This window comes from Ceratosolen solmsi, unplaced genomic scaffold (assembly GCF_000503995.2).
Source record: "Ceratosolen solmsi marchali unplaced genomic scaffold, CerSol_1.0 scaffold148, whole genome shotgun sequence".
NCBI classification, from domain to species: domain Eukaryota; kingdom Metazoa; phylum Arthropoda; class Insecta; order Hymenoptera; family Agaonidae; genus Ceratosolen; species Ceratosolen solmsi.
The window spans coordinates 1,218,826-1,233,246 of NW_011948446.1; the positions used below are offsets into that span (position 1 = coordinate 1,218,826).

Below are 14,421 nucleotides of genomic sequence, written 5' to 3' on the forward strand. Positions count from 1 at the left end.
TTTTTCGAACATAAACACGTTATTGTCAATTTTTGACAAAATCGATTATTTGCCCTAAAATAAAAATAAATTTATTTTTAGCATATATTTTAAAATTGCGTTGGATTATTCAACGTGAAATAATATTTTTGTATTTTAATAATGTATCCGCCTCAACTTCCTTGTCTACCTGGATTCAACTTTAATCAGAACGTAAGTTTTTTTAATTCTTTTTTGGTTAAGTTAGAACATATTTAAGCTTTTCAACCAATAACTGTCTAAAGTAAAATAATGAATTTATAGAAAAAAGATAGTACTATTATGAATAATATTATAAATAACTGCCCAATATATCATTTATGATTATTTAATGAGTTTATATTTACATAGTTGTATAAGAAAATTAAAATTAATCTCTTTAATTCCAAAATTTCAAAATGTGGAGATTCAATTTAACATTTTCCACAATTAAATACAAGTTTAGTGAACATAAAAGCAGAACTTTTCCCTTTACTTTTACCTCAATTTGAATTTGAGCAAAGTAAACATTCATTAGTATTTAAATAAATATGTGAATGAGGAAAAAAATTTACGATGTATTTTATATTAAAAATTAAATACAATAAGCTGCAATTAGTATTTAGCTAAGTCTGCCTCATGCATAGTGTATATCTTCGATCAAAAAATTGTAATTCCTGGCTATACCCATGACGTAGATTGGCCGCACGAAATTCAACAAGAGTCATATATTCGACAAAATTCACAAGAACGTATATTACCTCATGGATAAGCCTGATCCATCTGGATTCAGTCGTTACCCAGCACTTTATGCATGGGGAGAAGAGCTACAGCGTCCGCCTTGGTTGATGTACGACGGACAGGTTTGACAATCAACTTGCATTTTCTACTTAACTCTGGAAAAATCGTTGGTCCTTGGGAAGCATATTGAATATATATCATTAGCAATATTCAAAAGTTCTTAGTATCTGAGAAACGTATACGAATTTCACTTTTATCATTTCTGAAATTCCATTAAGTTCGAGAGAAATTTAATTTTAATTGATAATTATTTGCAATAGCAGATTTTTGAATCTAATTTAAGCTTTTAAAATTTAGCTAAACTTTAGTGAATGAAGGAAAACTTTTATATATTTTCTATGCTCTACATATTTAACATATTATTCATATATTATTAAATTTGCTTATGTTTCATTTATTTTTTGCCTATAGATTCTTGTATAATAATCAGAATTTTAATAAATTGAAAAAATTTCTAATACAATCTCAATTATCTAAAATATTATACTTAATTTCTTACATTATCTCAAATTTAAAAAATTAAAATAGTTTATTCAATCACCTGCGCGTCTGACTGAATTCAACGACTTTATAATTATTAAATTATGCTAAGTTTTAGTGTAATTATATATCGAATTATGATATAATTCACATTGAAAATAGAGTAATTTAAGGTTGTCGTCATCAAAAAGTATTATACATTCATTACCACAGTAACGTAACATTTATAGAAATATTAATATTAAACAATAAATGCATGTGTATTTGTATTATTAATATATGTATTATATATTTTTATTAAATTCTTCACAGAGGCTTAAATTTAATGCATATTTCCAAGAAAGTGTCTATGGGAGGCGCGAGCCTGTTAATGTTCGTCTGGTCAATATTAGTTTCTTTCTTGAAGATGGAACGATGAAGGTTTGCGAGCCTTCTATTACTAATAGCGGACTTGAACAAGGTTTGTTATTTATTCCATTGGAAGTGTATTCATGCTAGCTAATACAATACATTTGGAAATTACCTTGTAATTAGATAATTCAGAATGATAATGAATGCTTTATATAAAAAAAAGTCTATTTATAATATAATAGGAATATTGGTTAAAAGACAAAGGATTCCTCTGCCCGATCCTGTGAAGTATCGATATTATGATGTGCTTGATTTGAACATCGGCATGGAACCAAAAATTTTTGGACGCATTTATAAAATTATTAATTGCGACGACTTCACTAGAAAATTTTTAAATCGTATGGGAATTTCAGTTCCTGATCCTCTAACTGCTCCAAAAACTCCCACATACAAGAGTAATAATAGCGTGCGTTAAAAACTTTCACACAAAACTAAAGCAAATTAATATATTTTACAATTTTTTTTCTGTTAAATATATTATGAATTTACAAAATTTCTTAGATTAAAAATATTAAAAAATATATTGGAAAACGAGAGAATTCAGAGAAATTTTTTAAATATGATAGAAAAATATTAAGATTTTATGGTTATTGGGACGACAGCAGTTCTAATTATGGACATATTCATGATTTAGAAATTTTATATTATTTAGCAGATGATACTATTGAAGTATTTGATCATCTGCCATCTGAATGTGGACATCCATCTAAAACAGTACTAGTTAAAAAAATTAAAATACCTAAGGTAAGTTTTTATTTAATTGCATTTGATGAATTTATGGTTGTGCAAAACTTTTGAAAATTAGGGAATAAAATAGAAACGAAACGTATAACTTTGTGATAATTATCGTAAGAATTTAATTTAGATGGCTTTAGGTACATTATTCTGAGCACCCAACAACGTCTAACATGAATAATATTGATGCACATATAGATTTTTTTTTTATATACAATTGAATAAAACAAATATTAAGTTACTTTAATTTATTTTGCTAATAGTAATACTATTGTAATAATAATAATTGTTTTTCAGTTTTACAAAAGCATAGAACCAATTGGAAACGATGATCCCTTAACAATTTTAAATGTTATTGGCGATGCTAAAAGCTATTATATTACTGATCACTCGTACGAGGAAAAGTCATCAGTAGATTATTACAGAGAATGTGATTTTACAATTGGAGTGCAATTGAACATATTTGGTCGTAAAGTTAGAATAACTGATTTGGATAAATACACCAAAGAATATTATAGGTATATTTTTAAATAAAAAATGACATCATACTGATTAATAATTATCGATAATATAATCTATATTTTATAACTGTAAGAAAGAAGTACGGATTGGATGACTTTACGCCACTTGACCGACCCAAAAATCGAGGTAATGAATACAAAGATATTAATAAATACGTTCCACCATATAATGGTTTTGGCAGTTACGAAGATACCCTTGAAAATTGCTTCACAATAAGACCTAAGCGACCTAAAGTGATTAGTGATAAATCATATCAATATGAAAAGTAAGGGATCCTAGAGTATGGTTTTCATTTCGTCTATTCATATAAAAATTTTAATTTTTGTAAATACGTTCGATTGACGTATGCAAGCATATATACAGACAGAAAAAAATAATTAATTTCCATCACACTTTTCATTAAAAGAAAATTATTAACCTAAATATTTGTAATTATTAATTAATTTATTTATTTAGCCAAGAAACTGATAGGCGCATACTCAGATTTGAAGCAAAAATGATTTCCGCAATTCCTGCTAATAAGGACAGGCGGTTTATATTAAGTGTCTATTTGATAGATAACACAGTTTTGATTGTAGAAAATACTTCTAAAAAAGCAGGTTAACAATCTTCATTAGTAATTAGTGTTGAAAAAGAAATCTTTGTACTAAGCGCATTGGGTAATATTTTAAAACATTTTTGTATGGCTTACTTATAGGAAGTAAAAAAAGCGTATTCAAAAAAAGGATGCGATTTAAACTACCTGGGCAAAATATTTTTACTAGTGAAAGACCACAATATTACGAGCCACAGTACTTTTATGTTGGAGCTACTCTGAATCTCATGGGGTTTGAATTTGAAATCATAAATGCCGATGAATACACGTTCAATTATATGGAGCAGCATCCTAAAGAGGTAATGCATTTTTTTTAATAAAAATTTTCTCAAACACTATTCAATATTATTGCACTGTCATATTTTAGTTTCCAAAAGGCGATAAGGACGACATAATGTTTAAAATTCGAGAAACACTAAAGTCCGTTTATCAAGACTTCATTAATAAATATTCGCCAACTAAAATTGATGACAATCCGCCGATTCTAACGTATCTCCGCCTAAGGTATTTTCATAATCTTAATTAGCTTCAAATTCATTGGATAGCTGAAAAAAATACTTTTGCTATTGTTAAAACAGGGAAGCCACAAATGAATATCTTGGTAATCGCATAACCGAACACGAAATTATAACGATTGCCCGTTATTATGCATTTTGCGAAAAAAAGGATGTATGCCCACGGGAATATGTAAGGTACATAAAAAGTTGTCAAATTCCAGCTGTTAATTTTGTATCTAAGTTTCTTAATATTTATACGATAGATTTCGATAACTATTACATAGAAATATCTGACCACGCATATATTTATTGTAGAATAAATTATCTGAAAAACCTTTTAAAAAATTATTATAAAATTTAACATTGAAAAATTGTATTATAAAAATTTCCAGAAAATGATTACGAAGTTTTATGAAAATGTATTAAATTAATCGCACCATACAATTTTTAATACTACACTTAAATATATTTCACAGAGAATATTTATGTAGTTATCTTATTGTTTATTTTATGAGGACAGAAGATCAATTTTATATGCCGTATGGTTTACAATGTAATTGTATTACAATAAGCTTCGTTACAAAATAAAATTTGAGTAAATAATATATATTTTCAGAACGGTAGTTTTCATACAATATTTTACATATTATTAACTAAAAAATGTAAGCCAAAACACAATCATATTTCATTAATAGCTATCATATTAAATTTTATTTTTACATAGATTACTTTAAGTACATTATATTTTACAATAATCTTGATGGGATTAATATTTAATTACAATTAATATGGGAAGTAGTGCAAGCTAAACAATAATTTATGCATGATGCAGGTCAACGAGTTTATAATTACTGATTATTGGATAATATAATATTTAAAATTCGTTTATTTAGATAAATATTAATCATGGATATTGAAAATGTAATATAAGAAATATATAATAAATATATTTGAACGACTGAATTTCGGTCTCTTAAAATACTAGTATTAAATCAGTATCCATATTCAAGCAAAATAAGAGTCAGATCATTCACTGACTAAAATCCGGGACAATCTATATTGTCATCACATCGTCTCCTACCGTCAAAATGGAATTAGAGCAAACATACCAGAATGTGTATGCATAAACGAGTCATTGGAATAATATCGTCAGATTTTATACTTTCATTTGGTTAATGATTATTCACAATAATGAGATAATTCATAATTCCCTGATATACTTTAAAATTATCCAGCAACTACAATCGCATTAGAAAACTAATCGATCATGATAATACACCTAATAATTTAAAACGCAGAAGCTATTTTAGGAATATAATAATAATATAGGAATTATAATGATAAAATTTGTAGTTTTGAAATCATAAATATATTTATATTATTGCAACTAATTAAAATATTTACATCATACAATACAAATATTATACGTAGTTCATTTATTGTATTCGTTTATTATCAATTTTGTATACGACAAAATTATCTTTAAGGAATTTATAAAGTATTGTATAATAAATTCATAGTCACAAAATCAATTTAAATGTAAAATATTCAATATCCGATATCAAACAAAAATATTTTATGAATAAAAGTATGTTTCATAATATTTACGCTTATAATTCTAGATCAATAGTTCATACGGAGCTAATTCGTAATTTAGGCATTGATTTAGATAGACTTAAGGAGGATTTAAATAATTTGGATAGAAATAAATGTGGGTACCTTTCCCGCAATGAAGTTTATACGGTATTGTATGCCAACAGAGTTCCTCTTCCAAAAGAATTGATTAATATTATGCTAAATCGGTAAGTGAATGATGAAAAAGCTTCATTTATTTATTAAATAATATATTTATTTGTGATTGAAACATGTAATGTTTTAGAATTAATAAAAATGAAGAAGGACAAATTAATTTTCACGATTTGCTTAAATTCATTAATACAAACATAGATCCTGCTCCTTTAGTATTGCCAACAAATATAAAAGTGAGTTTCAATTATATAAATATTGTCTCAGATTATTATTAAGCAATATTGGATTAAAAAGCGATATGAAATTTATATTATTACGTATTAAATTGCATATTAAAAAATGTTAGAGTATAAATTTAATTTTGTAACTTTCATTTTTCGTTTAATTGTATAAGAAAATCCTTTATTTTTACAACAAAGAGTTTGTTATGATAATAATCATTTAATTTAATTTTCATTAAAGGCACTATGTTCTGAAGAAGAAAGTAAGCCCAAAGATTGCAACGAAATAAATTGGACCTTATTTATACAAGAACTGAATTTGGAAGAAGAACTGACAAAATAAACTTCGGAAGCCGGCAATAAAGATATAATTTATTAATTTGTTTACAACAGTAAAAGGAAAGGAATTTCATTGATTTTTTATATTACAAATATTTAATCTAACCATTTTAAAGAAACTTTAAGAAAAACTTTATATCTTCTATAAGGTATAATAAAAATAATAATGAATAGGATATTTGCAGTTAATTACGTAAATGTATTTATTATAGAATTATTCGAATACAATGTGTCGCTTACATTGAAAATTGATATTACTATTTACATCGGACTTTTTATGCGTACTTTTCTAATGAATACATTTATATTTAAATATTCAAATGGATTCAACTACTAATACATTTAATCGCACTGAAACTATATTTATATATAAATTTATATGTATATATACATATACATATAATCACACACACACGCGCGCGCGCGCACACACACACACACACACACACACACACACAGACACACCCTATATATATATATAATTATAAATTATACAAATTTTGTTATTATTCAAAATTATTTCTAGATAATAAGTTAAAATTGATCGTAATAAGATAATATAATATATGTACTTTATGACTTTTTTTAAAAACTGTAATTTTGGATATAGATAAACAAATTTTCTTGTCAGCTGTATTTCTTACATGAACAAATTGCTGATAATTCTCTTATTAGAAAATATATAACATAAATAAAATTTATAAAAATATGTCGTACATATGTAATACATATATTTTGAAGCATTGTTAACAAATTTACATAAATGAACCTTTAAATAATAATTTACGAGTATTGTATAAATTAGACAAATCTTATTTTCTTTGTCACAATAAAAGATCAAATTTTAGGATGCGTCAAATTTCTATTCGAAAACTCTGTAAAATAAATAATTTTTCAATGATTTTAAAAATTTAATTTTCGTTTCGAGCAGTTTATTTTATCACCTCTCGTATTTGCTTTATATAAATACACATATACGTTATTCCATACAATATAAATTTACATTCATCTGCCGTTATAAGATGAAAATATCATGACACTGCTGATATATTTTTTGTTAGATAGAAGTCAGATGCAATTCTGATATAATTATTTGAGTCATTGCGAATTAATTACGTTTAGTTGAATTAATTAATTACGAATGATTGATAGAGGAAGGAAATGTAATTGCTTTTGTAGGTGTAACCGAATGTATATTAATTAATATTTCATATATAATTCAGAATCTTATAAAATTTAGTATATTTCTAAGATTCAAACAAGTATATTAAAAATAAATTTAATTCATGATACATAATGATGACTTTACAAGAAATTTATGATGCGGATAATATAAAATTTCCCTAATGAGAAAGTTTAATTATATAATATATTTGTCATTTAAAATTATTTTGAATTTTATATTATCTGCAATTTTATAACATTGTGTATGTATAATTTTAAAAAATTAAATATGTTATATTTTTAAGTCAATCGAGTAATATCTTTCATATGCTACTAATAATAACAACGATCAAAATATATTTATATATTTTACGTCGAGATTACTTTTCTACTATTTCTGTAAGTGAAATTTAATCTACAGAAAGATACGACTTACATTTTTTATTTAAAAGGTTCTAATTCTTTGACACTATTTGAGTAAAATAATAGTACGTTTTACTTTCTTATATTGTGTTAAATATAAGAAACAATCATCTATAAATTTATAATATACGAAATTATAAATTAGAATAATAAATTAAAAATCTAAAATAGTGTAATATTAAAAAATATATACAAAAAGTTTCGAAATCTATGTAAAACTAAGTATTCTTCGGGATATAAGATTTCTTTTAATGGAAATTTCTTTATTATAGATATTTTGCTATCACATTTCTCTGAAGACTTCTAAAATGTTTAAAATAATTCAAACCTCCATGAAGATATAGCAGTAGTATTATATATGCATGTATCAGTATTAGTTATAAAGCTATAACTAATGTCATAATAAAATATTTAATAAATTTAAAATATAATAACTTACACATAAAATTGAATCGATCGATGAGAGTGTGAAAATTACAATTAAATAATCTCTTCTAAAAAAAAAGAAGGAATTAAATAAAACTATAATTTAAAATACATATCAACGTAAATTATAATCTTTTGTTTTTATCTTAAAACTGACGTGAAAAGTTATTTATACTAACAAGTCAGTTAAGGAGCCAGGAACTAAGAATTGAATCCAGAAGTATATCAAATTGATAATGTTTGTAAGAGAAAGCGTTCTAGTGTACATTTGAAATTCTATGCAAAAGTGAAGTACATTAAAAAAAATTTAAGTTATGCACATGAATTATGAATTTATTTAAAAAACCGAGGATTGCGTCATCGATCCTCGGTATATCGTTAATACGGTAAATGAACTCGAGACCGAGAAGTTAATAAAAAACATTGGACGCACATGTAGAGACTCTCGAAAGACGAGGCAATGATTGTTCGTTCGCCCGGCAAAACAGTCCCCTCAAAACCGAGCAGTCGTAAGAAAAAAAAACGGGACTCGGAAAGCATCCAATGGCTTGGAAAATGTCTCTCCAATTAATCCCAAGGATCCGTTCTATAGACGCACCTTCTTCTTCCGCTCCTGTGACGGCGACAAGGACATCGCAGACCCTCTCAATTGCATTCGTGGGTGATGATGACATTTCGGCAGGTCTTGCATTTGACGTAACAGCAGCTGAAGTACTTGCACTCGCATCGTTCGAGGATCTCCTCGGCCCGTGTCACGTGTCCCCTACCGCAGCAGAGGTATTCGCAGCCATCGTAGCCGGCGCTGCTCCCGTTGCACTGCCTGACAACATACAATGGACTAATTAGGTTTTCGGGATCGGGGCTGGGCACCACTATGCTGTTCTTTTCTTCGCTCGCGATGGGAGTGGCATGCCCACGAAAAAAAAAAAAAAGTCCTCAACCAGTCGCCTAATGATACGTGCGGAGGACATCGTGTGCTTCGAAAGATACTTCATGATTATAATTGAGGGGATGCCGTACGAATTTTTCATCGGTAATTTTAACCTGTTGAGTTTTCAATGAGAAGCTTCCCAAGCTCAATGCTATTTCCCGTCAGCCTTTCAAATTCGTTGACAAATAAACGAGACTTAAGCTCAAAATCGTCCGTGGATATAAAACTTATAGGCTAATATTTAACATTCGAGCACTATCATTATACATAAACATATATAATTATGCGAAATAGAGTGATGGATGATTATTAATAATAATAACAAAATAAAATGATTAAAATATTGAAGCATTAATATATTTGTTAAATAAACGTTTGGTAGATAAAAGTCAGCAAATATACAAATAATACGAGTAATACAAGAAATTTCATAAAATTGAAAAAGTTTTTGATAAAATTATTACAAAAATGCTTATGTTAATTCAGTATATAAATGATATGTAATGATGGGAAAACTGGTTGTTTCAAAGGATATAAAGTATAGTGATATGATGGAAGTGATTAGTTTTCGTATCTTTGGCTTCTTTTGTCGAAAGAGGTCACCAATCCCAAAGTCTGATTTAATAAAATTTAATAAAAAATCATGAAAATTGGAAAATATATTAGAAATGTATATGAGCCAAGGAAAAAGTAAAAATTAATACATGTATATGAACGTTAGTTAACATAAATAAATAATAAGAAGTTGTATGTAAACTATTGAATTGTAGAATGACTATATCAAGTTGAAACTAAAAATTGTGTATGTAAATGTACGCGCGCTTCAGTGAATTCGCTAATTCAGTGAATATCGTAGCGCACACAGTTAATTTGAACTTTTAATTTGAAAAATGGTATTTAGGAATAAAAGTAATGTATAAAAATAAAATTAGACAAAGTACAAACAAATATTATTAATTAACTATAATTCGTAAAAATTACTTAGAGCTATTTTATTAAAGCAAAGAGTCATTATTAGCTGATATTATATTATATAACAACGCATTAAGAGTTACTTTTTAACAAATAGATTATTTCTAAAGAGTAGCTATAAAATGAATTAATTTAATTATTGGTAATAAATGAGATTGGGCAAAATGGATATTGAATAATATGATGTAGATGCTCTATAATCATCACGTGGCGAAATTATTAATTTGAAAAAGGCAAAAGAACGTGATTTCTATCGAGTATGTATATTCTTATGAATTGAATAAACTTGGTTACCTTCACTGCAATATTTTTAAAACTCTCACAGCCGCAAATTGCAAGAAAGTACGTTTTTCCTCATGAATTTTTGTACAGATGGACTCGCTCTAGGACAAGCATCGATTCACCATTCGCAGATAAAGTGCTCGGAATCCATTAGCCGCTCGTGTGAATGCGCCGGCAGAATAAATGAAGGATCGCAAAAATAAGGAAGCATTTATCCTCGGTCGGCTTATGCAGGTGCGGGATCGTGCGTGACCCGCGAAAACGAGGAAGGACTTGCGCCTCGTCATTTATAACTGCCAGGGCGCGCCTTTCATAGCGGCCGCTTTTGTTTCGCGAGTTGGCCGCAGCGGGAAAAAGGGGTAGACGATAGTGGATCCGGCATTTCAACCGTTGCGTGCCATCATTATCGGACGACGGAGCTGACCCTCGGTGATTACTTTCCCTGGGATTCGAAGAATGCCAAATTGCACGTTTAGCGCGCGGTTGAATCGATGCGCATAAGAGGAGTCGCGGTCGCCAATTTTTCAATTTTCAACGTGGGAGTCGGCAAAGCCCAGCGCTAATGATCAAAAATAAAAAGTGTACGAGCTCCAATGAACTTTATACTCAATCAATGTCTCATGGCATGAAAAATGCTGAACATGCCGCGGGCGATTAAGATTAATACACTGCAATTGAATTTCGTGCAATCCTTACGTCTCTCCTTCCTCTCCAATCCAACTGTTATTTCACGATTCTCTTGTTTTTCCACCCATCTTTCTTTTTAATTACTAAATATTCTTAAAATATCTCTCTTTGTATGCGTATGCATGGTTTCACATATACGCGTATATGTTTAGCGTCAGCATGCATATATACGTATGATAACGTATATGTATGTATTAAAAAGCACTTCATTAAAGTCACTTGCGTACAAATAAGAACAGTACAACGTTATCTTCATTAAATTCTTTAAGCTTACACAAAAACCATTGCAAGCAGCAATCCAAACAAAAAAAAAAAAGTTAATCGACCTCGTGCACTTAACAATATCTTGTCATAAATGTAAATTCAAGGGGAATTGCTCGCAAATCGTTACGGCTCTCAGTATAAATAAGAAGAGCCCCGACGTTTCAATTTAACCGTCCTGTCGTAATAATTGCGTTTCCAATGAATTTAACTATACGTAAGCATGTACGTCACGGAAGAGCAAGGGAGATTGAAAGAAAGGAGATTGTGGTCGTATATACATATTGAATGTGGAAAATCAGACAGATTGATATTCTTGAAATTGGTATTCAAAATTAAGATTACCATCGTAATCAGATAAAACATGTTAATTGGAAAGAAATATTTATTGCAATGATGTTTATGAACACGTTTGTAGAAAGTCATGCAACTTAATTATACGCGAGCCTTCTCATCTCCGAATAACAATAACTTAAAAACACTTTCATTTTATATATAGTAACAAACGACATTTATTATTAATACTTGCACATACTTGAATATTTCAGGTATTGTTAAAAACAATACATAGTAAATATTTTAAAGGCGTGGTAAAAAATAATGATTCTAATAATCTGTTAATCTCTAACGAGTGATTAATTATAAATTAAAAAGAGTATGGCAAGTGTATTTAATATTCAATTCATCACAAGTCTTTATTATTTTTGTAATTTATTATTGATTGATATTTGAGGGTATTTTTATATTATGTAATATATTAATTTAGTTAATTATATGTAAGATTATTTTTTATTTAATTTTTTTCATTAAAAATGTATCTCACGATAATGGGTGATAAATGCTTTTAGTAAGCAAGTACTTGAAACAAGTGATAATCATTATTATTTCACAAGTTCCTAAAATTTAATAACTACTTATCTTTTATTAATTTCATAGTAAAATTGTATTGCCGTATTTTATGAGATGATCATAAATATATACGCAATACTCAATAATTTATTCATAAGAAAACGATTCAATTTATAGTAACTGTTGGCTGTATAATGTTCAGTCAGTAATAAAACAAATTTTAAGTACAATAATTATAAAATTGATCATTGGATTAAATTTTTTTTTTTATTTTCAAGTACTTCGAGAGTTTTTCATAAACTTTTTATAATAAACTTTTGTATTATAAGCGCTTGGTTAAATTTGTAAGCTTAAAGTAACTAATTAAAAATAATGATTCTGTAATATTTTATATTTTGTAAAGATATATTTTAAATATTTGTATTTAGTATATGTAGGAAACTTTGCGCGTTTAATAGCTTATCTACAATGAGAAATTATTGCAGTTCAGAAATAGGCAAATAAATAAAATTATGAAAAATAATTGTAAAAATATATATAGAAGAAACAAGATTAAATACAATATTAACCATAAATTATACTTAAAGATGTGGACAAGATGTACGTTATATATTATTCCTCATGAACTTACTAATTTAAAGACGACTTTTCAACGAAACTAACAAGTCATGCACGAAAGGAACAAAATTGTAGTTAAAAAAACTACCTCTGTTCTCGAACGTTATATTAGACAACAATTGCGAGTATTACACAATCCGCATCGTGGAAAATAGAAAGGATGAATTCCGCGATTCTCGATAAAGAAGACTATACTGCTCCTGTTCAGATAAGTAGTGCCGATGCTTCACAAGTCCGGGCGACGAAGCCACTTGTGGCCCATTCGACTTGGGAATGGGTCCCCCCCCCCCTGTACACGGGTCTCGCAATTAACGCCGCGTATCCCCATAAATAAAAGCCGATATAGAGTCGCGCGCCACAGCTGCAGCCTTGGAGGAGGCGTGCGCCTATAATACGCGAGGTGTGTGGCGGGAAAATTGGCGAGAAAGAGAGAGAGTAAGAGTGTGCGCGTGTGCGCATGTGTGCAAGAGCGTCAGAGAGGTAGAAGCGGTAAGCGGCGACCGTTGGAGTAGAGGATGGCCCCAACCGAACCTCGTAAAATGGACAGGCACGCCCAGGAGACAAAACTCATTTTCGATGAAACGAATCTCTCGTCCTGGCCCTTCTTTCTACTCCTCTCCTTTCTCTTTCTTCAACGGTCTTCCTTTGCGCTTCGTTTCCCTCTTGGTCAGGCGCCAACAAGACGATCCCTAAGAGGATGACGCTTTAACAAAGCTCCAGCTCGTCCATTTTGTTTACGAGAACTTTCTTTTTAAGGAAAATAGGGGGGTATTCGAGCCTGTGTGCCGATACTAGGATTTCTATTGATATGATGAAATTGGTATGGAAAGCAGTGAGATTTTAATGAATTATGGCTGGTAGATGAAGACTTTTCGATTATTTCCTTATATTAGCTGAGATACTTTGTATACAGAGATCTTCATAACGTATGCTTTCTTTAAAATGCGTTAAAGTGTTTCAGATAAATTATTTTTTAACGAGATTCATTAGCGACTACAGACGGTTGTGGCATATAACATTAATAGTATTCGCGAAGTCATAGTCATTTACGATTTCAAATTTATGAAAATTCCATTTAACAGTATTTTCTGCATTAAATTCCTCGAAAATACTATTATAATTTAAGTTTTAAAAGAATTCTTAACATTTATTTAATTATAATTAGCAATACATTAAAAAACAATGTATGTGAACTATTTGAGGGTGCTCGGTAACTTTCACTTATGATTGTAAGTATGTACAATGTTACAACGTAATTTTTCAATACCTTTTTTATTTTAGATGAGCAACCTTATGAATCTTAAAGACAATATTATATGATTATAAAAATATGTAAAACATTCATTTTTTAAGCGTGAAAAATATTAGTAATGGAAAGAAATCTTTATTAGTCTTCATGAATGAATCGTTTCATAATCAAAGACTGCTTATTTTGAAAATTTCTAATTAGATGAAAATTGT

General features: G+C 28.7%; 2 protein-coding genes across 2 annotated transcripts in view; one reads left to right on the forward strand and one right to left on the reverse strand.

Annotated features, from left to right (window-relative positions):
* Window positions 1-141: 141 nt before the first annotated feature.
* On the forward strand, window positions 142-6,361 carry LOC105366233 (EF-hand domain-containing family member C2). The gene is made up of 14 exons (XM_011504598.1): window positions 142-192; window positions 696-860; window positions 1,591-1,738; window positions 1,872-2,095; window positions 2,191-2,433; window positions 2,722-2,942; window positions 3,020-3,211; window positions 3,403-3,545; window positions 3,644-3,840; window positions 3,909-4,045; window positions 4,120-4,233; window positions 5,661-5,840; window positions 5,918-6,020; window positions 6,250-6,361. Exons 1-14 carry the CDS (start codon window positions 142-144, stop codon window positions 6,349-6,351), a joined length of 2,220 nt encoding a protein of 739 aa, XP_011502900.1. The 3' UTR covers window positions 6,352-6,361.
* A 2,498-nt stretch (window positions 6,362-8,859) lies between these two features.
* Window positions 8,860-14,421, reverse strand: part of LOC105366203 (protein Wnt-11b-2) — a 24,690-nt gene continuing 19,128 nt past the window's right edge. Inside the window, exon 5 of the mRNA XM_011504558.1 lies at window positions 8,860-9,180. Coding sequence (XP_011502860.1) covers window positions 9,006-9,180 — 175 coding nt within the window. The 3' untranslated portion in view covers window positions 8,860-9,005. The remainder of the gene's footprint in view (window positions 9,181-14,421) is intronic.

Excerpts from the sequence above, each read along its gene's own strand:
- LOC105366233 (XM_011504598.1), top strand. The coding sequence starts at position 142 with ATGTATCCGCCTCAACTTCCTTGTCTACCTGGATTCAACTTTAATCAG. Across the intron at positions 861-1,590 it reads GGTTGATGTACGACGGACAG|AGGCTTAAATTTAATGCATA; the intron begins GTTTGACAATCA and ends AATTCTTCACAG. Across the intron at positions 4,046-4,119 it reads CTAACGTATCTCCGCCTAAG|GGAAGCCACAAATGAATATC; the intron begins GTATTTTCATAA and ends TTGTTAAAACAG.